At 42.4% G+C, this 25,145-nt stretch overlaps 1 protein-coding gene across 2 annotated transcripts in view; it reads right to left on the reverse strand.

The window, feature by feature from the left end:
* Nucleotides 1-2,390: 2,390 nt before the first annotated feature.
* The window catches only part of LOC126100173 (ruvB-like 2), an 82,932-nt gene continuing 60,177 nt past the window's right edge, over nt 2,391-25,145 (reverse strand). For both annotated transcript variants that reach the window (XM_049910722.1, XM_049910721.1), the window contains exons 9-11: nt 24,791-24,929; nt 24,340-24,445; nt 2,391-2,521 (exon numbers count right to left, since the gene is read on the reverse strand). In XM_049910722.1, coding sequence (XP_049766679.1) covers nt 2,490-2,521; nt 24,340-24,445; nt 24,791-24,929 — 277 coding nt within the window. In that variant the 3' untranslated portion in view covers nt 2,391-2,489. The remainder of the gene's footprint in view (nt 2,522-24,339; nt 24,446-24,790; nt 24,930-25,145) is intronic.

Genomic DNA, 25,145 nt, shown 5'->3' on the forward strand with positions numbered 1-25,145 from the left:
CTGTCAGCCCACCATCATTTCAGTTCCGTTACAAATCGAAAAGTAGTGGTGTTTGTGGACAAGGGCAGTGCGCACAATGCTATCCCTACATAAAAATCTGTGACGGTACCATTTTTCTCATCTAACACCACAACAAAATTGCAGCTCTTAGATCAAAGAATACTGAAGAACACTAAAGAAAAATACAGGTATGAAGTGGTCCAAATGCCAGTCCACAACACTGAAGATGACGACACGACGACTATCGAACTCACAAGTTTCAGTTCTATCCAAAGGCGTCACCTTAACACCTTTAGCTGTCCACCAGGATGAACAGCCACTGCCAAACTGTGGCCAAGAACAAAGTAGACCAGCCTGAGGATCCACTTGCAGCTGAACGTAACATGCTCGTCATCGATGGCTGCTTCACTACCCGAGCCGTACGGATCCCCTCCTCCAGCAGCAGTGCTTCTGAACTGCACAGATGCGAGTTATCCGTAAAAAATATTCTCCACTCCCACAATTATACCAGCCTCAACCTACGGTAATATACTGTCTCCATACACTCCACCAAACAGTTTCCAACTCCTCTGTCCTATCACTTCCTCCCCATCATTCTCGTCTCCCACCCTTTGCCAACGCACCACCCATCTTTCCCCCTCCTCTCCTTTTTCACTCTGTTTTCAACATCTCCCTGCCCCAAAACCTCCTGATGCTGCACCTGTTAGCATTCTAGTTCCTGCACACACTGCCAGACCACGCTCCTCTCTTCCCCCATCCATACACTGCTATCCCTTCCCCTTCCCCACCCCCTCTGGATTGCTACTTAATCCCACATGATGGCTGGATTCTAGCCCAAGCTGCCAGAGTTGGCAGTCGTGTGTGTGAGGTGTGCTTGCTTCTGTGAATGAATAGTTTGTGTATCTATCTTTTTTTCAATGTGTCTTAATTGTGTGTGTCTGCACCTTAGCGAGTCATCTCTACAGTAAGTAGGAATTTATCTTTTCCTACATAGTTGATATTCCTACCTAGAGTTTCCATTGTTTCGCTTCTTTTCTTATATACCCGAAACTAAACATAGCCCTACATAACACAAAAAATCACAGTGCAGTAATAAAAAAATTGTGGGTTGTAAACTACATTCCTTTCCCCAGAAAGCTAGACATATCACACGAATGTTGTCTCCTCTAGAGATTCGTTGTATCGAGGTTTGGCTGTAGCCGCTGTCTGAAGATGAATGTACCTGTCTAAAACTAGTAACGATGCTATTTGCATAAATAAACAACATTATCAACAGTGGCTTGTGGTTTTTTTTATTCTTTTTTAGACTCAACCTGTACGAAGTTGGTTTACTGTAAAAGGAGGCTTGTGGCACTTACAGTTCTCAGGTTTAGAAACCCTGTCAAACCAAAATCTGGCAATAGCTGACTACATTTTCTGACGTCGCTATTTCACATCAATCAATATGCCGAGAATGGGATCCACATGTCGATTAGAAATGCTACAAATGCTGAGAGCATTATTCTGCTCTTTTGGGCCTTTGGCACTTGCTCCACGCACCCTACACCTTTGGAATTATTCCATATCAACAGTTTATAAAAATCCATATCAAGATCCTTGGAATGTTGCCATAGATAATCAATACGATAGTAAACTAACATTCCGCCAAACTAAAAACTGACTGCAAGCAGTATTGTCAGCAAAAGGAATTATGCATGTAGTAATGGAGTAGCCACTGAGTATTTGTTAGATGAATCAGAATTAAAAATAAAGGTTAATGGCCCTGTGACTGTCATTGTTACCTTATAATAATAAAAAATAATTAATACTTTAGCCACTGATTACCTTTGAACTGTGTATCAGGAGGGTGAGCTAAGAAGTCATTCTACTTTTAACGTAATTTCAGCACAGTCACAGTAGAAAATACTGTCGTTAATTTCCCATATTGTTTGCTCTCTTTCAAATTCATTAATTTATTATTTAATTTAAATATTAGTTTCATAACAAGAGACATGTTACAAGTCACCTGCATAATTTCTGAACTGAAGAGTATGTATTGAACTTGCATAGTAAATGAATGCTGCAAACAAAATCATCATAATTCAAAAGATTATGTTTCAAATTGCTGACTTAGCCCAGACGAGTCCAAACACGAATGGAAAAGCTGAAAGGAAGTAATGTGAACACTACTATCAGAATATAATTTACAATAACATGATGGCACTACTGCTTTACTTAATTATATCCCAGCTAATATTATAATATTCTGAACTGATGAGACTCGGACAAGAGAACAGCAAAAGAGACAAGCCATGTTCACAGACTATTAGCAACAATGATTGCTAGCCTGAGAACATTACCTGACTCCGTGAGAACAAAACGTGACTACAGAAAATAAGAAAGAAACACACTACTTATAATTATTTTTATTGTCATATATACAGTAAAAGATGCAATTCACATCAACAAACAATTTACAGCTTCAAGCATACTGGTGGGTCATTCTCTGGTTATGCTGAGGAGACATCCATTTTTTCTTCTTCTGTAACAAAAAAAGGAGATACGTAACTACTTGTATGAGAAAAAAGCACTATAGAGAATATACATGTTTAGCAAAGACCAAAATTACTTACACCAGGTGTCAGTCACAGAGTTATTCATCAACAGTGTATATGAGATTGTAATAAGAGGAACGCTTACTTTTACAATAATGTATGGAGAAGTTATAATTTAAACTCCTGGATATACATGAAGACACCTCTCTGCAATAACACATTGTACAAGAAATTCAACATGTGAATTCCACACGAAACTCTCAAAACCAGTGATTATCACATGGAAAAAAACTATGCCTAAAAGACCATAGTTGCTGTATAGGCTGCCACCCGGTTGGCTGCACTTTAAAACACACGTGCTGGCAGTCACGCTGCCATGTTTCCTAAAGGCACCACCTTAGCACAAGTGTGCTACCACGAACACTTACGTCGCTGCCAGTGATATGCAAGCATCCCCTCTCCACAGCTCCAGCAGCAGATCTACTTTAGTTCAAACATTCAATCACTGATAAAATTATTTAATTGGATAGATAAAAAACCTATTCACCAAGCAGTCGCAGAACACACACATAAACGACTGTTGTGATTTACAAGCATTTGGAGCCCCTGGCTCCTCCTTTTCAAGCAGAAGGATTGAAGGGGAAGAAAGAAGGGTGAAGGAAAAGGACTGGAGAGATCTAGGAAAAGGGGTCGATTTCGGGAAGATCACCACGAACCACAGGTCATGGGAGACTTACCATACCGGATGAGAGAGATTCCTCCTCATCCCGTACGCTAAGTCTCCTTTGACTTGCAGTTCTGGGTGACTTACCCAAAACCTATCCCTTTTCCTAGACCTCTCCAAGTCCTTTTCCTTTACCCTTCTTCCTTCCCCTTCAACCCTTCTGCCTGAAGAAGGAGCCACTCGTTCTGAAAGCTTGCCAGTCACATAAGTCTTTTACGTGTGTGTTCTGGCGCCACTTGGTGAGTAGATTCTTTATCTATCCAATTAAATAATTAGTTCAAACATTGATGCAGGGAGCCCCATTTTCTGTGTTTGCTATTTCATAACATTTACAGACTTTAACAATACCAGGGAAGGAAAGTTGCTACTCACCATATAGCGAAGATGCTGAGTCGCGATAGGCACAACAAAAAGATTCACACAATTATAGCTTTCGGCCATTAAAACCTTTGTCAGTGTGGTTTCAGTTCTCTACGACTGCAGACATGTGTGCAAGTTGCATTTACGTGTGTGTGTGTGTGTGTGTGTGTGTGTGTGTGTGTGTGTGTGTGTGTGTACTGCTGACAAAGGCCTTAATGGCCAAAAGCTATAATTGTGTGAATCTTTTTGTTGTGCCTATCGCTACTCAGCATCTCCACTATTTGGTGAATAGGAACTTTCCTTCTCTGGTATTGTTACATTCCATCCTGGATTTTCCATTGTTTGCATTCACTTACAGACTTTCGTAGCTGTCGGGGCTCGTCATCTATGGAATAGTCATCACACTGAAGACTGACTTAATTCTACACCTTTGCACCTGTATGCATTTCAACATTCAAATCTACTGTTAGCAACTCACACTTCAACTATACAAAACAAAGTTATGTTTACTTTTACTATTTGATATTAGACGTAGAATAATTAAATATCTTATTATATATTAATATCTTATTATATATTAATTAGAATAATTAAATATCTGAATTCTCTGACCACATCTGTTCCTCGCTCCAGTATCCACTAAAAAACCAAAAAGTGTGCAAGGGAAGTTACAAGAATAGTAAGAAACGATCAGCAGAACACAAATAATTTCTTCTAACATTTGGAGTCACAGTGATTTGAAATCTGCAATGATGGAACAGTGCCACTAGCAGCACCTTAGGGATGAAATGGCACTGTTGACGCGATTTTACTTTCAAAAGATGTCATAAACTTGCCTCACAGCAGTTTAGGAAAGTCTGGGCACAGACAGCTGAGCCACATGTAACAAGCCAATATTCCTTTTCATTATCAATCATAGCTTTACATGCCCACATTTGTGTCAGATTTTAGGTAGTTTCTCGAGGTAAAAAAACTGGGTTGTACTTTTGGAGTAGAGGGCTGTGGAATGGTAACAGAGAAGGACAATGAGTAATGAAAATGAGGCCAGGAGGGTTACGGGAACGTAGGATATATTGCAGGGAGGGTTCCCACCTGTGCAATTCAGAAAAGCTCATGTTAGTAGGAAGGATCCAGATGGCACAGGCTGTGAAACACTCATTAAAGTGAAGAATGTTATGATGGGCAGGATGGTATGTTGCTGGTAATAGACTGAAGGTGCTGGTCTACTAGAGCAGAGATTCTCATGTGGAAGCATAGTAACTGGTCATAATGGCGTGTCCTTGGTGGTTGTGTTTATGGACTTGAGGAGGTGTGTAGAAGGTAGGAGTGCAAAGAAAGAATGCCTAAAGCATTTGAGGAGATACTGGGGATTCTGCTAGATTTCTGGAATAGGGCCACTGAAGCAAGGTTTGTAGTTGGATGAATCTGACAGCTGGTGGACTCCTGCCACACTTCGAGCAGTTCAAAACAGTGGTTGAACCTTTGTCAGCAAGTAGGATGATGATGTCGGGATTAGATTTTAGGTGGTGGACTGCGGTTCTTTCTGCAGTTGTAAGGTTAACTTGCCTGCTCATGGATTTGGGGAATGTTAATTAAGCAAGGTTTGAAGTTACAAATTTTGGAAAGTTAACCGGGGATGATTTGGGTGTGGATAATAGGTGGAAGGACTGAACTGAATCCAGCAGGATTCAATGTTTGTCTCAGATGGACTAAGGTGGAGTTTGTGGCAAAAAAGTGTTTCCACTGTAGGGACCCGCCAAGAGAGAGAGAAGGTGTTTAACAAGTCCAGTATGGACTAATTTGGGAGTGGGGCAAAAGGTAAGACCTTTGGAGAGGACTGATACTTCTGTGGGGCTAAGACTTTTGAAGCAAAGGTTCATAATCATGTTTCAGGTCTGTTTAGGCTCTGGATTCTGTGTGGGAGTGGGAGGAAGTTTTTGAGGGTGCAGTAAATGTAGTAGATCCACAATGAAGGGTTTGTCAGCTATGAGGAGATGTGGGGGAGGTTTGGAGGCTGTTGCAGAGGTGGTGGATAGTGGTAGTCCAAGGTGAGAGCAGGATGTTAACAGGTTGTGGAGAGCTTTTTGAGGTGATGATGTGCATGCTGCTCTAGTTACTGGAGGGCAAGAGTTTCTATGTGTGAGATGGGATCCAGGAATTGCAGATGGCGCAACAAGCGAATTTTAAAGATGGAGAGCAGGTACTGCAAGGTGGCTTTGGCCAGATACACGTGGTTTTGCTGGATTATGTTGATGAGGGTTAAGGACTGGTGGAATCTCGTGGTTTTACTGGATTACGTTTATGATGGTTAAGGAATGGTGGAATTTTAACAGGTGGAGGTCATCGTAGAAGGAGGGGTTGCAGCCGGAGATGGGTAATTTGATGGTAAGTTCATTTGTGGGGATGCCATGAGCCAAGAAACAATACACAAACAACATTTGGGACTGGATTCTGGCTAGGGATAAGGAAACTCTTCTGTATTGGCACAGGTGGAAGGAGCAAGGATTCACAGTGGAGGACAAAAATGCATAAAAAATTGTAAATAATGTGGAAATATGAGCAAAAAAAATTTGCAAAATACGCCAAAATATATGGGAAAAATCACAAAGAGGACAGAATGGATGAAGTATGGGGAAACTTGATGAAACCTAAAGGAGAAGGCCGATAGGAAAAGGCAATAATAAACTAAAATTAATGAGAAAACACAATGAGATCAAGGATGAAAATAAATAAAAAGATTATAATGTGGATTGAAGTTCAGTGGGTGGATTGGTATGAAGAAGGGGGACAGCAGATGTGTCTAGATGAAATGAGATTAGTGAGAGCAGAAAGAAGGGGGTGGGGGTGGGGGGGGGTGTACAAGTTTGTGGGGCACAGGAAGAAATTGAAAACAACATATGAAAATACGCGACAGTGATATGAGAAGAGAGATCAATCTGATAGTATGGGATTAATTACATCAGTGAGTGTAATGTGGGACTTGAGATGATGCACTAATATCAATCAGCGAGGTGTGTGGTGCAGTTTGGAAGGTAACCGTAGAAAATAGGAAAGAGAAACAAAAGGATGGGTACAGAGTACAGTAGGGTTAGAAAATAATAACAAAGGAAAACAGCACTGGGTTACACAGTGGAAGGAAAGCTGTCAGGCAAAATCAAACAATGGAAAATTCAGGATGGAATACTAACAAAGGTTACGGAAAGGATAGATTGCAACAGAGAGGTTGAGTCACACACAGACACAACAAAAAGACTACTACACATGTAAGCTTTCAGCAAGAAGACTACCTTCTGCAATAGACAAAATACCCACACGCACACACACAGATCTCTTACACCACCGCTGTCTGTCTGCTGACACCAGACTGTAATCAACTGTGCATGATGGAAGAAGCAGTATGGGTGGGTTAAAGAGAAGGCTGAGATAGGGAGGGAGAGAAAGAGCAGGGTACCTGTGGGGGATAGTAAAGTGCTGTTTGTGGGAGTGTACAAAATGAGGTGGAGAGAAGGTCGGGCAGCTAGATGCAGTTGGGAAGTTAGACTGAGGGAGTGGGGTGAGGAATTGGAGGGGGGAGGAGCAGAAAAGGAGAAAAGTAAACAGACTGTGGGTTGCACTTATGGAATAGAAGGCTGTGGAGTGAGAACAGGGAACGGGATAGGTGAGTGAAGAACAATGACAAACGAAAGTTGAGGCTAAGAGGGTTATGGGAACATAGTATACATTGCAGAGAGAGTTCCCACCTGCACAGTTCCAAAAAGCTGGTGGTGTTAGAAAGAATCCAGATGGCACAGGCTGTGAAGCAGTCACTGAAATGGAGGATGTTGTGTTGGATACTGCTCAGCAACTGAGTGGTCCTACTGTTTCTTGGCCACATTTCGTCAGTGGCCATTCATGTGGACAGACAGTTTGCTGGTAGTCAAGCTCACGTAGATCAAAGCACAGTGGTTGCTGCTTAGCTTTTAGATCACATGACTGATTTTGTAGCTAGCCCTGCCTTTGATAGAACAGGTCATGCTTGTGACTGGAGTGGATTATGTAATCACGGGAGGATGTATGGGGCATGTCTTGCAATGTCTATTAAAGGGATATGAGCCATGAGGCAAGCAATTGGGAGCAGGAGTTGTGTAGGGATGAATGAGGATACTGTGTACATTCAGTGGGTGGTAGACTACCACTATGGGAGGATGTGGAGGATAGTGGGTAGGACATTCCTCATTTCAGTGTACGACGAGAGGTAGTCTAAACACTGGCAGAGAATGCAAGTCAGCTGCTCCAGTCCCCAGTGGTACTGAGTCATGAGGGGAATGCTCCTCCGTGGACAGACGGTGGGATTGTGGGAGGTTGACAGTGATGGGGAGGTAAGGAGTGGGAGATTGTTTCTGTACAATGTTGGGAGAGTAATTACGGTCTCTGAAGGCCTCGGTCTGTGAGACCCATGGTATATCTCAAAAAGGACTGCTTGTCACTACAGATGTGATGGCCATGGGTGGCTAAGCTGTACAGAAGGGACTTCTTGGTATGGAATGGGTGGCTGCTGTCTGAGTTGGGATACTGGTGGCAGTCATTAGGTTTCGTATGGATGGAGGTACTGTTATAGCCATCTTTGAGGTGGAGGTCAACTTTGAGGAAAGTGGCTTGTTGGATTGAGGAGCACCAGGTGAAGCAAATGGAGGAGAAGATGTTGAGGCTCTGGAGGAGTGTGGGTAGGGTATCCTCACCCTAAATCCAAATCACGAAGATGTCATCAATGAATCTGAACCATTTGAGAGCTTTGATATCCCGGGTAGTTAGGAAGAATTCCTCTAGATGACCCACGAATGGGATGGCATAGGATGGTGCCATGCCCACTGTCATGCCCCGTATTTGTCTGTAGGTGATGCCTTTAAAGGAGAAGTAACTGTGGGTTATGATGTAGTTGGTCCCGGTGGCCAGGAACGAGGTTTTAGGTTTGGAACTTGTTGGGCATTGGGAAAGGTAGTGTTCAATAGCAGCTAGGCCATGGGCATTAGGGGATGTTGGTGTGAAGGGAGGTGGCGTCAATAGTAACGAGCAGGGCAGCATGTGGTAAAGGAACAGGAACTATGGAGAATTAGTGAAAGGAATGGGTTGGCATCTTTAATACAGGAAGGGAGATTGTAGGTAATAGACTAAAGGTGTTGGTCCCACGACAGCAGAGATTCTCTCAGTACGGGCACAGTAACTGGTTGCAATGGGACATCTTGGATGGTTTGGTTTATGGACTTCAGGAAGCATGATGAAGTTAAGAGTTCAGGGAGTGGAAGGGGTGAGGAGAGAAATGGACTCTGGGGAGAGTTCTGGGATGGGAATAAGGATTTGAGAAGAGGCTGGAGATCCTGCTGGAATGGAATCATTGTGGCATGATTTATAGGGGGATGAATCTGACAGATGACTGAGTGCTTCTGCAGGGTAATCCTTGCAACAACAGAGGGGGAGCTTTTGTTAGCAGATAGGATGATAACGGCAGTACGTTAAAAATCTTCTATCAGTAGCACCAGGTAGCACCCTGTAAAACCACCTTTTGCCCAGCATAATACAGGTACAGCAACTAGACAAGTGGTTGGAAGACATCTGCAGAAATACTGAGCCATCATTCTTCTATAGCTGTCCATAATTGTGAAAGTGTTGTCGGTACACAATTTTGTGCACTAACTGACCTCTCAATTATGTACCATAAATGTTCAATTTGATTCATGTTGGGCTATCTGGATAAGCCAAATTATTTGCCTGAATGTCCAGAATGTTCTGCAAGCCAATTGTGAACAATTGTGGTTCAGTGACATGGCGCACTGTCATTTATAAAAATTAAATCCACATTTGTATGGGAACATTAAGTCCACGAATGGCTGAAAATATCTCCAAGTACCTGAGCATAACCATTTCCCATCAATGACTGATTCAGTTGGACCAGACGACCCAGTCCAAATGGCTCTGAGCACTATGTGACTTAACTGCTGAGGTCATCAGTCACCTAGAACTTAGAACTAATTAAACCTAACTAACCTAAGGACATCACACACATCCATGCTCGAGGCAGAATTCGAACCTGCGACCGGAGCAGTCGCTCGGCTCCAGACTGTAGCGCCCAGAACCGCACGGCCACTCCGGCCGGCTCGACCCAGTCCACTTCAAGTAAACAAAGCCTACACCATTATGGAGCCACCACTAGCTTGCACAGTCCTTTGTTGACAACTTGGGTACTCTGTGGTGTCTGCACCACACTCGAACCCATCTGCCCTTACCAAGTGAAATCACGACTCGTCTGACCAGGCCACAGTTGTCCAATCGTCTAGGGTCCAACTGATATAGTCACGAGCCTATGAGTGGCACAGCAGCCGATGATTTGCTATTAGCAAAGGCATTCACGTCGGTCATCTGCTACCATAGCCCATTAATGCAAAATTTTACCACGCTGTTGTAACCGATACATCCATTGCATGTCCCACATTGATTTCTGCGGTTATTTCATGCATTATTGCTTATCTGACAGTGGCCACTGCGTTGTTTATGGTGAGAGGAAATGTCTGAAATATGATATTCTCTGTAAACTCTTGACACTGTGGCTCTCTGAATACTGAATTCCCTTATAACTTCCGAAATGGAATGTCCCTTGCATCTAGCTCCATCTACCATTCAACAACATTGATACATTAGTGAAAGTGTGTTTGTCCATACACTAATTCAACCACAGTTGCATTAAGGTCTTCTCTGAAAGTTGTAGGAAGGTCTAGCAGGACAACAGGTAGGCTACTAGTCCAATACTCTATGGCATCCGAGTACTGACACAAGTGTGGTAGGCACAGGTTTCAATTCACAGGTGCCACGCAATGTGGAAAGTGCTTTAAAGAGGTGTGACTAACTATTGGCCCTGATCGGTAGTGATGTGGTGGGGAACACCAAAACATGGAATCCACTCACAAAAGGAGGTCATGGCTACAGTAGCATCTTTCATTGGGTACCCTTCAAGCCAACAAGAGAAACAGTCAATCACTATTGGGCAGTACTGACATCTTTTTGACAGCAGTGAGGGTCCAATAATGTCAATGCGGATACGCTCAAATCGTTGCCTCGATAGGCTGAAGGTTCCAATGGGACTGTAATGTGTCAAGTTATTTTATTGCATAGCCAAGCATTGCACTGGCAGACAAATGCCTTGCAATCCTTCTCGATATTTGATCAAAGAAATCACTTTTTCACTAGTCTTACAGTAGCTTGTACTCCTGGAAGAGAAGGGGTAGCGTTGAGAGGACATTGCCTACGGCAGAAATTGGCTGTAACAGTTGCGCTTGCGGCATTGATACATTGCAGAATAGTACTGCACTCCAGCACGATATACGAATTCGTAAGACTTGGAAGCCTGTTGGAGTTTAGAGGAATGCCTTCAGTTCATTGACCCCTGAGTATCGGCAAGTGCTATGATGTAGAGTTCTTTTGCAATAGAGTTCGTGTGAGGTAGCGCATTTGAAGGCCCATTCTGCTCACCATCAACTTGTCGAATATCCACTGTAAACTGTGCAATGTAGTCTAGTCTAAGTGCCACACCTCACACTGTGATGCCTTGCCTGGCTTCTGACAGAAGACAAAGACAAGTGGCTTATAGTCTGAATGGCAAATATCTGAATTCAAGGTTGTGCCTAAACTTTTTGACTGAGGCATACGCTGCATCAAGTTGACGATCATAGGTGCCAGTCATGTTGTAAATGATGATGTGATACAGCTCTGATGATATTTGATGCATTCACCATAATTGTGAGAGGACCATCAGGAAAAGGATGAGCTAACAATGTGGCTTCTGAATTAGCAACTTTCACTCTGGCAAAGTATATTTCTTTTTGTCAGTCCACTGCAGCATGTCTCCAGGTTTAAGCAAGCCTTTTAGCATTACATTGAAAGGCTCTGCCAATAATGCACAACTGCTCCCAAAAAGTTGACAAAAATTTGTGGAGCCCAAGAAATGGTGTAATTCATGTACCAGGTGGTTATAATTACTGTACAAATACCAAACTTGGTAGCATTAATGTCCAAGAGTAATGGTGCAAGATTTCCATGCGTCGCAGCAGCAACAACCAGTTCCAACTATGGCCACCAGGTGCTGTATCAGTCACTGTCATTCATAGGCTAACACACCGGAGCAGTCACAGTGCACTTGTGGACATGTCAACGTGAGCTTGGACGAAAGGAGCAAGGCATTATTGGTGAAACTCTTATCTAAACAATAGTAATGCTGCAGCTGCACTTCAAGAATATTACGGGCTGAAAGGACTATGGAAGGGTTTTCTTTGTCCACCTGTTATGCCGAGCATGAAGAAGTTCGAATCAATTGGAGAACTGGGTGTCGCTCCGGAATGAGGCCGATGACTAGTTGCACCACAGGCAGTGGATGAAATCGCTGTTGCTGTGGCGGACAACGCTGCGTGCAATTCCCAATCGTCAGGCAGTGCACTTGCTGTGTCACGACTGTTGAACATCCCGTGGTCCACTGTACGGAAGGTCCTTCAAACCATTCTGAAATGATATCCATGAAAGATCCAGTAGTTTGCACCACAGGACGCATGACATGTTGACTTCGCTCTACACTTTCCCCGCAAGGATTGAAGTTGACAAGGGCTGACCCTGGACCATCCTATGGACAGGTGAAGCTCATTTTACTCTGATGGGTGAGGTGAATTGTCAAGTGCAGGGATCTTCACCTCCTGTCACTATGCATGAAGCTCCTCTGTATGGTCAACATGTCACCTTCAGGGCTGCATTCATCACTGGCCCATTCTTTTCTGAACAGGCTGGCACTCCAGGACCAAAGACGTGCAGTGTGACTGGCCAGCGTTACTGCAATGTGCTTCGCCAGCATGTCATACCCGCTCTACATGAGAGAGAGAGAAATTGAACTCTACAGTTTTCAATCAAGATGGGGGACCATCGCACATCGCTCGTGAAGTTCACCTGCTTCACTGAAACACATTTGGAAACGATTGAATTATCAGCCGATCGTTTCCAAATGCTTGGCCGGCATGATCACCTGACCTCACTCCCTGTGATTTCTGGTTGTGGGGCTACCTGAAGGTCAGGGTTTCCCACGGGAACATTCAAATGTGCTGATCTGAAGTGCAGCACATCATGAAATGGTAGCCAGCATACCTAAGGACATGCTTCGTTCTGCTGTGCAGAATGCTATCCTGTGCTTTCAGACTCTTCTGAACACTGATGGGCACCATATTGACCCCCTCTTTTTCAGCAATAATGGTACCGGTATGTAATCATATGATGTACCGTAGCAACACATTAAAAGTGTTTCACTTGAATTGCTTCTGCATTGTTTCTCTTCCTCATGTCCTTGACATTAATGCTACCAAGTTTGGTTCTTGTACCATAATTAGTTTCCTTGTTATAATGTGTCAAATAGGAAAAGTTTAATTATAACCACCCAGTATTTCAGTGGGCTGTGGAAACTGAGAAAGAGTTTCCGCTTTCTCTTGAGATGGTAGGATTCATTCTGAACTGGTAAGGTACACTAAGAATTTTACTTCAGTCATTCCAAAGACACTATTTTTTACGTTAATCACTAAGCTATGTTCTAGAGGACAATTGCTGTAGATGTGATATACTGTGTTCATCATAAGAATAAACCTGATGTAAACGTTACACCATATATTCTTTCACGTCTGCTTGAATCACATTGGATTTCGTTTCACATGGAGCAGAAGCCAAGCTGTGTCCAGTACAGTCAAGTACGATCATAAGGACATGTTCTACACTGCGTTATACGCACACAGACTGAGCGATAATACGGGACAACAGCTCTACCAGCACATTTAACTTGAACAGCACTGGCCAGCCAGCTGGTCCAAATCACCTGCAACGATGTGAGAAGTTGCAGTTGAAACGTGAAAAAAATTTTGAATGTCATTTAATTTTTAATGAGAATGAAAAGTCTGGCAAAACACCAGCACTATCGCACACTTCTTAGGTGACCAGACAGAAAGCATAAAATGCTCTCGTTCTCACCTAATATAGATTTTTAATTACAAAGAAGAGTGATGAAAATTCTTAACATAAACTGTATGATTTTTCTGAGCAAGCTGCGTGATGCAGAAGCATACTGCAGGGATCTCACCATATGGTTGAATACTGTAGCCACTGAAGGTATTAATTATAGTGAGTCATCTGGCAATCTCTTAAATCCTTCCTTATCCAAATATGAGAACTACATTTCCGTTCTGGAATTGTAATCTGCTAAGCTCTGGAACTGTCATCTGCTACGTTTATAATGAGTCGATCAACAACAGAATATACAAAGCCACCCAGGCACTGCGTTATCATCTTTTACAATATGCCATTCTATATCCCACCAGTGTTTGGCAGTGACATGTGATAAAAATGTGTGCATTAGTTCCAGATTGTTTTTCACGTTTCTACACCACCTATCACTCTGGTTCATCAGAGACTACATGTGTGGTATAAAACAATGAACCTAGTCCAAGTAAAGAGTATTGGATTTTTCCTTTTTGTCCTAAAAATTGAACTTTTATGTTTTCTTAATTTAAGCACTCTTGCATAAAATATCAATAACTAAGAATTTATATGTGAAATGGAAACAGGAATTTCACATGTACACGTAATTAGAAACAAGAAGACATGCATTATTCATAAAAAATGATGAATTTTACAAATATGACATGTAGGTATTTCAAAAAAAGAAAAAAGAAGACTGAGGGGGAACTTGAATCAGCAATTCATGAACTGCACCAGATTATCAACCTACTATGCTACCAAGTCCACTATACATCCTGTGGGTGCTTGTATCTTAAATGAATCAAATATAGTCCATAGAAAACGTAAAAGTCGATTTTTTTCTGTAAATTTGTGAAATCATTAAGCACAGCCTATTTCTCAGCAGTTTTTAACCGTGTTTCACACGCGTTTCACTACGTAGCAAGAAACAGCTCAACCATTTACATACTGCGTGTTAACAGTGTGACAATCAGAATGCAACAGAGACTGTGACTGTACATGATTTTTTAAATAAAAACTACATAGCTAAAGCATGATTCAGAAAAATGTTAATCGCTGTTAATACATTAGAATATCTTAAAGTTTCATTGAACATAACTTATTAATACAATATCTGATGTATCAAAGTCGGACCTACCTCCAAGAGTATAACATCACCAGTGTACGTGTGCTATTGCTGCAGAACCTCACCGTGTTTGTGTTTCTTTACATCAGGTTTATTCTTATGGTGAACAGACTATAACTGCTTTGCCTTGTTTGACAACATTAGACACAACAGAACTAAGTCTGTAGTTACTTCACTGACAATGTACTGGAAGTCTGGGAGGCATTGCACAGTCCAAATGGCGTCTGCAGAAATTCTGGAGTCCAAATGGAAAGCAAACAGCTGTTTTGGGTATATCTGCTGACACAGCGGGTATACAATTAAAAGCACAGACAATGTCTATCAGGCAGAAAATGTCTTTCCATGAATGTGCATAGCCAATGCTTCAATATATGGCACAGGGTAGTGAGCACATATCGTTCTCGCATTAAGCTGATAATAGTTGCCATAAGGACTCCAATTGTTTCTCTTCTTATGGACAATATGGAGGCCCAGTTATTATTTGAAGGGCAACATGTAATGGAACTCTTTCTTTGCCATCTCTAGTTAGCCTGAAGGTAGACTACAAGGCCGTGTGTGAACTGGTGGTCCTTGTGTGGTTACAATGTGATGCACCAGCGAGTGCATCCTCATGTAGTTTTTTCGAAATTTTCCCGTATTTCTCCACCCTTTAACGTGTTTTGGCGGCAACACAACCACCTAACCTTTATGCACATCATTATCTACCTACACAAGTTCACCACAGGATCAACATAGCCCAGCTCTAACCAACCCTTTTTCACCTTTTTTCACACCAGACCTCCATTTGCTTTCTAGTTTTACCTTTATCTCTCCCCATATATTTTTATATTTATTTTCATTTCAGCCTCGTGTTCCACTTTCCACCTTCTAGTACCATGTCATGCTCAACACCTCCACAACGACCCCATTAAGTTTTATTTACATTCCCTCCGCAAGCATGCCTTCGCCCTAGCCAGATTACACTCCCATATTTTATTTTCTCAGGCTTGTCTGACATTTGGCATCACCCCCAAAGGCCTCACACTTAAAGTTCCCATCTCTGGCTGCAACCCTTCTTTCCATCAGTCCCTATACCAGTTCCAAACCGAACAATCCATTGCCCTCACCCACCTAATCCTTCACCTACACATCCACTCAGCCAATCAACACACCCATCAACTCCTATCCTTAATAAAAGTCCTCAATCTTTCCTCTCCCACATCCACACCGGTTGTTCAGAGCATCCTCCTACAGGCCAACCGCAAATTAGAACAGCATGCCACCCTCCACCTTAAAAAACTATCCAATCTCTTGGTTTCCCACCTCCGGAAAGGCAACTCACTCACCCTTCACAACCTTTCCAGCAAACCTCAACCTCCTCTCATTGCACACAAACCCAGTCTCTCCCATCTACTCAATCTCCCACTTCCAGCTCCACTCCCTCCAAAACCTCAAAATTCCGACCAACACAATCTGGAACCACAACACCCCAATTCAGTAGTTAATCTTTCCTCCAAACCTCTCTCCCAATCCGAAACCTCTGTCCTATCCAAAGGCCTCACCTTCAGCCCCACTCCCAGATTTAACTAAACAGCCCTCGTCAAAGATTTACTGTCCTACACCCGTACTCTCTGCTGGAAATATCACTTTGCCATGAGGAAAAATGATCCTAATCCTACCCCTAATGATCCAACTCCCCAAGACACTATCCAAATTGAACCATGCCTGGAACAGTTCCGTCCTCCGTCACAGCGGGACCCACCTCCTCTTCCTCAAAATCACCCTCTCCTAACCTTCCAGGAATTTCTGACTTCCAGCCTTGCCTCTCAATCCTTCTTAAAAAACCTTAATCCTACTCCCAACATCACCACCACTGAAGCCCAGGCCATCCGTGATCTGAAGGCTGACCAATCCATCGTCTTTCTTCCAGCGGACAAGGGTTCCACGACTGTGGTACTTGATCGTCGGGAGTATGTGGCTGAGGGACTGCGTCAGCTTTCAGACAACACTACTTACAAAGTTTGCCAAGGTAATCCCATTCCTGATGTCCAGGCGGAGCTTCAAGGAATCCTCAGAACCTTAGGCCCCCTACAAAACCTTTCACCTGACTCCATCAACCTACTGACCCCACCAACACCCCGCACCCCTACCTTCTACCTTCTTCCCAAAATTCACAAACCCAATCATCCCGGCCGTCCCCTTGTAGCTGGTTACCAAGCCCCCACAGAACGCACCTCCGCCTACGTAGATCAACACCTTCAACCCATTACATGCAGTCTCCCATCCTTCATCAGAGACACCAACCACTTTCTCGAACGCCTGGAATCCCTACCCAGTCTGTTACCCCCGGAAACCATCCTTGTAACCATTGATGCCACTTCCTTATACACAAATATTCCGCATGTCCAGGGCCTCGCTGCGATGGAGCACTTCCATTCACGCCGATCACCTGCCGCTCCACCTAAAACCTCTTTCCTCATTACCTTAGCCAGCTTCATCCTGACCCACAACTTCTTCACTTTTGAAGGCCAGACATACCAACAATTAAAGGGAACAGCCATGGGTACCAGGATGGCCTACTCATACGCCAACCTATTCATGGGTCGCTTAGAGGAAGCCTTCTTGGTTACCCAAGCCTGCCAACCCAAAGTTTGGTACAGATTTATTGATGACATTTTCATGATCTGGACTCACAGTGAAGAAGAACTCCACAATTTCCTCTCCAACCTCAACTCCTTTGGTTCCATCAGATTCACCTGGTCCTACTCTAAATCCCATGCCACTTTCCTTGACGTTGACCTCCACCTGTCCAATGGCCAGCTTTACACGTCCGTCCACATCAAACCCACCAACAAGCAACAGTACCTCCATTATGACAGCTGCCACCCATTCCACATCAAACGGTCCCTTCCCTACAGCCTAGGTCTTCGTGGCAAACGAATCTGCCCCAGTCCGGAATCCTTGAACCATTACACCAACAACCTGAAAACAGCTTTTGCATCCCGTAACTACCCTCCCGACCTGGTACAGAAGCAAATAACCAGAGCCACTTCCTCATCTCCTCAAACCCGGAAGCTTCCACAGAAGAACCCCAAAAGTGCCCCCACTTGTGACAGGATACTTTCCGGGACTGGATCAGATTCTGAATGTGGCTCTCCAGCAGGGATACGACTTCCTCAAATCCTGCCCTCAAATGAGATCCATCCTTCATGAAATCCTCCCCACTCCACCAAGAGTGTCTTTCCGCCGTCCACCTACGCTTCGTAACCTCTTAGTTCATCCCTATGAAATCCCCAAACCACCTTCCCTACCCTCTGGCTCCTACCCTTGTAACCGCCCCCGGTGTAAAACCTGTCCCATGCACCCTCCCACCACCACCTATTCCAGTCCTGTAACCCGGAAGGGGTACACAATCAAAGGCAGAGCCACGTGTGAAAGCACCCACGTGATCTACCAACTGACCTGCCTACACTGTGAGGCATTCTATGTGGGAATGACCAGCAACAAACTGTCCATTCGCATGAATGGACACAGGCAGACAGTGTTTGTTGGTAATGAGGATCACCCTGTGGCTAAACATGCCTTGGTGCACGACCAGCACATCTTGGCGCAGTGTTACACCGTCCGGGTTATCTGGATACTTCCTACTAACACCAACCTATCCGAACTCCGGAGATGGGAACTTGCTCTTCAATATATCCTCTCTTCCCGTTATCCACCAGGCCTCAATCTCCGCTAATTTCAAGTTGCCGCCACTCATACCTCACCTGTCATTCAACAACATCTTTGCCTCTGCACTTCTGCCTCGATTGACATCTCTGCCCAAACTCTTTGTCTTTAAATATGTCTGCTTGTGTCTGTATATGTGTGTGTGTGTGTGCGCGCGCGCGCGAGTGTATACCCGTCCTTTTTTCCCCCTAAGGTAAGTCTTTCCGCTCCCGGAACTGAAATGACTCCTTACCCTCTCCCTTAAAACCCAAATCCTTTTGTCTTTCCCTCTCCTTCCCTCTTTCCTGATGAGGCAACAGTTTGTTGCGAAAGCTTGAATTTTGTGTGTATGTTTGTGTTCGTTTGTGTGTGTCTAAGGACCTGCCAGCACTTTCATTTGGTAAGTCACATCATCTTCGTTTATATATATATGGATATAATAGAGGGAAACATTCCACGTGGGAAAAATATATGTAAAAAGAAAGATGATGAGACTTACCAAACAAAAGCGCTGGCAGGTCGATAGACACACAAACAAACACAAACACACACACAAAATTCTAGCTTTCGCAACCAACGGTTGCCTCGTCAGGAAAGAGGGAAGGAGAGGGAAAGACAAAAGGATATGGGTTTTAAGGGAGAGGGTAAGGAGTCATTCCAATCCCGGGAGCGGAAAGACTTACCTTAGGAGGAAAAAAGGACAGGTATACACTCGCACACACACACATATATCCATCCGCATATACACAGACACAAGCAGACATTTGTAAAGGCAAAAATGTCTGCTTGTGTCTGTGTATATGCGGATGGATATGTGTGTGTGTGTGTGTGTGCGCGCGCGAGTGTATACCCGTCCTTTTTTCCCCCAAAGGAAGTCTTTCCGCTCCCGGGACTGGAATGACTCCTTGCCCTCTCCCTTAAAACCCACATCCTTTCGTCTTTCCCTCTCCTTCCCTCTTTCCTGATGAGGCAACAGTTTGTTACGAAAGCTTGAATTTTGTGTGTATGTTTGTGTTTGTTTGTGTGTCTATCGACCTGCCAGCGCTTTTGTTTGGTAAGTCTCATCATCTTTCTTTTAAATATATATATATTCAAAAATATGTTCATTTTGTAGCGCACATCTTTCTGAAGAGTCCAATACATAAGACATATGTGTCCGAGGAATTGTAAGACATGTTATTTGATCTTAAGTGTGGCAAAGTGCAGCGCCACACCTCTTCACACAGCACGTCACTGTATTTCGGTCTGTGGAATTGAAAGGTGTATATTTTGTACTGGATGCCATCACACTATATTCAGGACAATGGAAATTAAAATGTCCTATGGTGCCTCTCCTGCTTCTAGTCAGCCATGTTGACATCCTGCCCCTCATTTTTTTTTTTAAAAAAAAAATCAGTAAATTTTCGCTCTTTATTCCCGATTAGCTAACAACTTGCTGCTTTGTGTGACATAAAATTAAATATAGGATACATAAAACAAGCAAAGAGAAGAGACGAGCAAGACAGTGCACATTCCTTCAATCCTAGCTCCTATAATTTTTTTCTCTCTATCTTGCTTTCCTTTCTGCGAAAGGATCTGTTACCTCATCAAAGTTGGTCAACATTTTGCTACATGAAAAATCGAAATGATGTTGTCTAATACTGAGAAAGCTGTAATTACAAATAGGCCCAAGACTGGTGTGGCTTCTCGACCTGATTACCGGTATTTTGTCACTGTCTGCGAGATAAAACAAAATAGGCCTTTATAATACTGCAGCAATTGTAACACACGCCAAATAAACGAGACTGTTTTGGCAGAAATGGTCATTTTTATAACACAGCAGAATATAATTCATAAAGTACCAATATCAAATTAGGTCTACAACAAGCAAAAAGCTTAATATTAGGAAGTAGTTTTACAGTTCATTCATACGCTCCAGTTTCTCAAGCATAAGATCAAAAAGTAGTAGTGCGAAATTTTGATATAAATTTGGAATCGTCATATTCTTCGATAATTTAAGTGATGTCACCGTTTCTTCTCCTTCCTCGTTCAAACAAACAATGTTGTCTTCACTAATTCTGTATCTACTCCTGCCAATGTCAAAGCTTATTCCCCGTTAACTTCACTAACTCTGCCAGAATCACCAGCTTAGTTATCCCGCAATTATTCTCCAGTTAGGCACTGTTACGTGTTCGTACAACCCGTTTTCCGTGCTACTTCCAGAATAGACCTTAAAGCGGCTGCTAGCTGGAGACTGTACAACTGGCCCTTGCTGGTGTAGCGATCTGGCCAAAACTTTTCTGTCAAAATTTCATTTTCTTAGATACGCCAAGAAGATAATACGTAATCTTTCTTACCTGTTATTCCTGTTAGTCATTTATTCGCGCTCTGGTAGCCTGAGTCTACGGATTTCACTGGTAATCATAACAACACTCATCATTCGCAAACCCAATCAACCACATAATCAGACAGTGGTTGTCTTTCTTTCATTCGGCTATACTCTGCTCAGCTCGTATAGCCCCTTTTGTCTGCAGGAAAGTTTATTTCTAGATGTGACGAGGATTCCACAGACAGAAGAGACATCACGTACACCATGCACGCATTCACAAATCAACTTATGATTCATTCAGAAATCAACTTAGAATGTGTTCGACAATGTTCAAAAACCGACACAGACACATTTCAAAGTCATACGAATAATCGATAGACCAACGTGTGCTGGATGCTAGGCGCTTTGTGAAACAAGGTTTCTTCCTCAACAATATGAATTCTAGCAGTAGTTTTGATAGTGTAATGTATTATATAAAACTTCACATTACTCTTAGTCTGAGAAATGGATAACAGAGAATACATGCATTTACTTTGCGAACAAACAATTCACTTTTTTGGGAAGCACTACTAGTAGTGAAGAAGTTATCAACATATGCCCGCAGTACGAAGAGGTATAGGATGAGGTGGTTTTCTATATGGAGAAATATAAAGCATGGTAAACATGCAGGTAACACAAATGTAAGGGCCGCTTGTGAGACTCAAACTCACCCGAAATCGATGAAACTGGCATTACTTCTCAACGTAATCGCCCTTCAGACGTACCGATTTTTCACAACGCTGATGCCATGATTCCATGGCAGCGGCGAAGGCTTCTTTAGGAGTCTGTTTTGACCACTGGAAAATCGCTTAGGCAATAGCAGCACGGCTGGTGAATGTGCGGCCACGGAGTGTGTCTCATTGTTGGAAAAAGCCAAAAGTCACTAGGAGCCAGGTCAGGTGAGTAGGGAGCATGAGGAATCACTTCAAAGTTGTTATCACGAAGAAACTGTTGCGTAACCTTAGCTCGATGTGCGGGTGCGTTGTCTTGGTGAAACAGCACACGCGCAGCCCTTCCCGGACGTTTTTGTTGCAGTGCAGGAAGGAATTTGTTCTTCAAAACATTTTCGTAGGATGCACCTGTTACCGTAGTGCCCTTTGGAACGCAATGGGTAAGGATTACGCCCTCGCTGTCCCAGAACATGGACACCATCATTTTTTCAGCACTGGCGGTTACCCGAAATTTTTTTGGTGGCGGTGAATCTGCGTGCTTCCATTGAGCTGACTGGCGCTTTGTTTCTGGATTGAAAAATGGCATCCACGTCTCATCCATTGTCACAACCAACAAAAAGAAAGTCCCATTCATGCTGTCGTTGTGCGTCAACATTGCTTGGCAACATGCCACACGGGCAGCCATGTGGTCGTCCGTCAGCATTCGTGGCACCCACCTGGATGACACTTCTCGTATTTTCAGGTCATCATGCAGGATTGTGTGCACAGAACCCACAGAAATGTCAACTCTGGAGGCGATCTGTTCAACAGTCATTCGGCGATCCCCCAAAACAATTCTCTCCACTTTCTCGATCATGTCGTCAGACCGGCTTGTGCGAGCCTGAGGTTGTTTCGGTTTGTTGTCACACGATGTTCTGCCTTCATTAAACTGTCGCACCCACAAACGCACTTTCGACACATCCATAACTCCATCACCACATGTCTCCTTTAACTGTCGATGAATTTCAATTGGTTTCACATGACGCAAATTCAGAAAACGAATGACTGGACACTGTTCAAGTAAGTAAAACGTCGCCATTTTAAGTATTTAAAACATTCTCATTCTCGCCGCTGGCAGTAAAATTCCATCTGCCGTACGGTGCTGCCATCTCTGGGACGTATTGATAATGAACGCGGCCTCATCTTAAAACAATGCGCATGTTTCTACCTCTTTCCAATCCGAAGAAAAAAAATCGGAGGCCTTAGAACTTGAATGCACCTCGTACAAGACAATGAAACTTCAAGTTTAAACAATAAGGAAGATAAAAAATAAATAAATAGAACAACATTGTCTCTAATAAAAGCAAAAAGTGTGTGTTCACATTAACCAGAAAATATCTTTCTGAATGTGACGTGTGTGAAGAGCGATTGCAAATGTAAGCACGTGTAAACAGCAAGGAAAACACAGTAACATTCTGTTCCTGATCAGTGTGGTGTAGTTTGTAATTGTAATTTGGTTTTCATATGAGCAGATGTCGAGTCGTTTTAAAAATGAGTTAAAGTATATTTTTGGGTTACATTCAAATCACCAATCTGTGGATATCATAATATAAAATTTGACAGTCTACCACACTAACAACTAAGCTATTGAATAATTTATGTACAATTGGGTAAAACAACAATTTTCATTAACTGTTTAGTTTCGTTGAATGACGCTATCCTTCATGGCAACAGTGGGAAAGCATATTTCGGAGGTAAATTAATATTAACTTCACAGTGCAAAACATTTTTAATCAAATTAGTGAACTTGTGCATTGATGTGGTGGCAATTTGCTGGTCATTCTCTGGAACACTCAAAAACGACTTTTCAGGAGTTTTGACAGATGTAGCTGTACAGCATAGTACTACACACCATATGGAACTCGTTTTCCAAAACTAATTCCAAAACAAGACAGCACTGTGAATTAGCATTATGACAGTAGGACCAGCGAGCTTAGCTAATGACATCATAGGCATCACATGACTCAAATAGAGTGTATCAGCGGGCTCTCAAAGTATTTGAAATTCTTCTCACTTATTATAAACAAATATTTAAATTCAAGAGGAAAACAGCATGTTAGGAGCACAAAGTGACATAATTAACCATTTAAGACAGTTTCCAGAAAATCAATATCCCATTCAACAATTTCAGACTCAAAGAATAGGTGTATGTCCAGTCATTTATGAGACCACTGATAGGATTTACACACTGAAACTTGCAAAAATGTCATCTAGCTGAAGTTTATAGAGACATGCTCAGATACAGGAGTTCATGATGTAACAACTGGCTGCAAAATGATAATATTTGAAATGGTTTTACTTCTAATGACAATTATTATTTATTCACCTACAGTAACAACAGCAACGATGGCTTAGCTGATGAAGATAGAGTTAAATCTGAAGACATTATAACATATTAACAGGCAACAACACAGTTATACAAAATAATTACTTGAAACATTAGGCAGCAACATCATCTACTGAACTGATAAAAGTGAAATACCCGCACGATTTTGCAGCACATAAACTGCATGCAAATCTGGATCAAAACAAATTTACTGATTATTTCAAAGCCTAAAATGCATGTAAAAAATGCATAATTTGTGTCACGTGAAAATAAATATAATGTGTATAACCAAAGTCATTATATTTTCCCTGACTTTTCAGCTTACCCAGATTTTTGATAACCTGGATGAGCTACAGTCTCACCTCATCTGGATAAATGAGATTTTAGGAAGAGTCACTTAAGAATATTTCTACTGTTTACTATTAAACAAAGAATAATGAAAAGAATAAGCTTTTCAAAATTCTGGATGCAAAAATAAATATTACAAACAGACACTTACCCATCTCATTAAACATAAATTCATCCTGATATTCCTTTAGGAACTGTGCAGATCTATTTTCATCAAAGAAGAGGGAGTACACTTTTTTCACATCTTCAATGCCAACCTGTATTAAAGTAAGTAAGTAAATAAATAAATAAATAAAAATAAGCTTTAAGCTTTGCAATTTGCATAACCCTCTCTCTTACCAATTTTTGTGTGTGGGCAACACACACACATCAGAGAGAGAGAGAGAGAGAGAGAGAGAGAGAGAGAGAGAGACTGACTAAAATAAGCTCTGCCACTTTTACATTGACCATTATTGCCACAAATGGTTCCTGGCCTGACAACCAGTACAATCAACTACTTGGGCTGTTCTGAAAGAGCACCTTTGCTATTATTTAGCACATAAAATTATTAACACATTTTAGTTTAACATAAAATAGGGAGTTACTGTACTTCAGACACATACCTCAGTGCTCTTCCGACGACGAGCAACAAGGCTGGCAGTAGTGATGAGCTGAATCGCATATCGCAATGATGTCTCCAGTGCAATTCTCGTCAAAACTGTCAGAGCATCATCTGTCATTTCACAGTCCTCTTCTTCACACCTTAAATTAGTGATGAGAAAATGTCATTCATCTAGAAACTTCACAAAGTATTATAAGAGAACTAAATACCAAATTTTGTGCTCTACAGAAACAAAAGGAAACATCTGATGAAGCTCACATATTGAATTATTGTAGTAACCAACTTAAGCGAAATTTCATCGTACTTATTAAATGTAACAAAGTCACACAGGAATTTAGAAACTGAAAACTGCAATT

The sequence above is a fragment of the Schistocerca cancellata genome, chromosome 9, assembly GCF_023864275.1.
Source record: "Schistocerca cancellata isolate TAMUIC-IGC-003103 chromosome 9, iqSchCanc2.1, whole genome shotgun sequence".
NCBI lineage: Eukaryota > Metazoa > Arthropoda > Insecta > Orthoptera > Acrididae > Schistocerca > Schistocerca cancellata.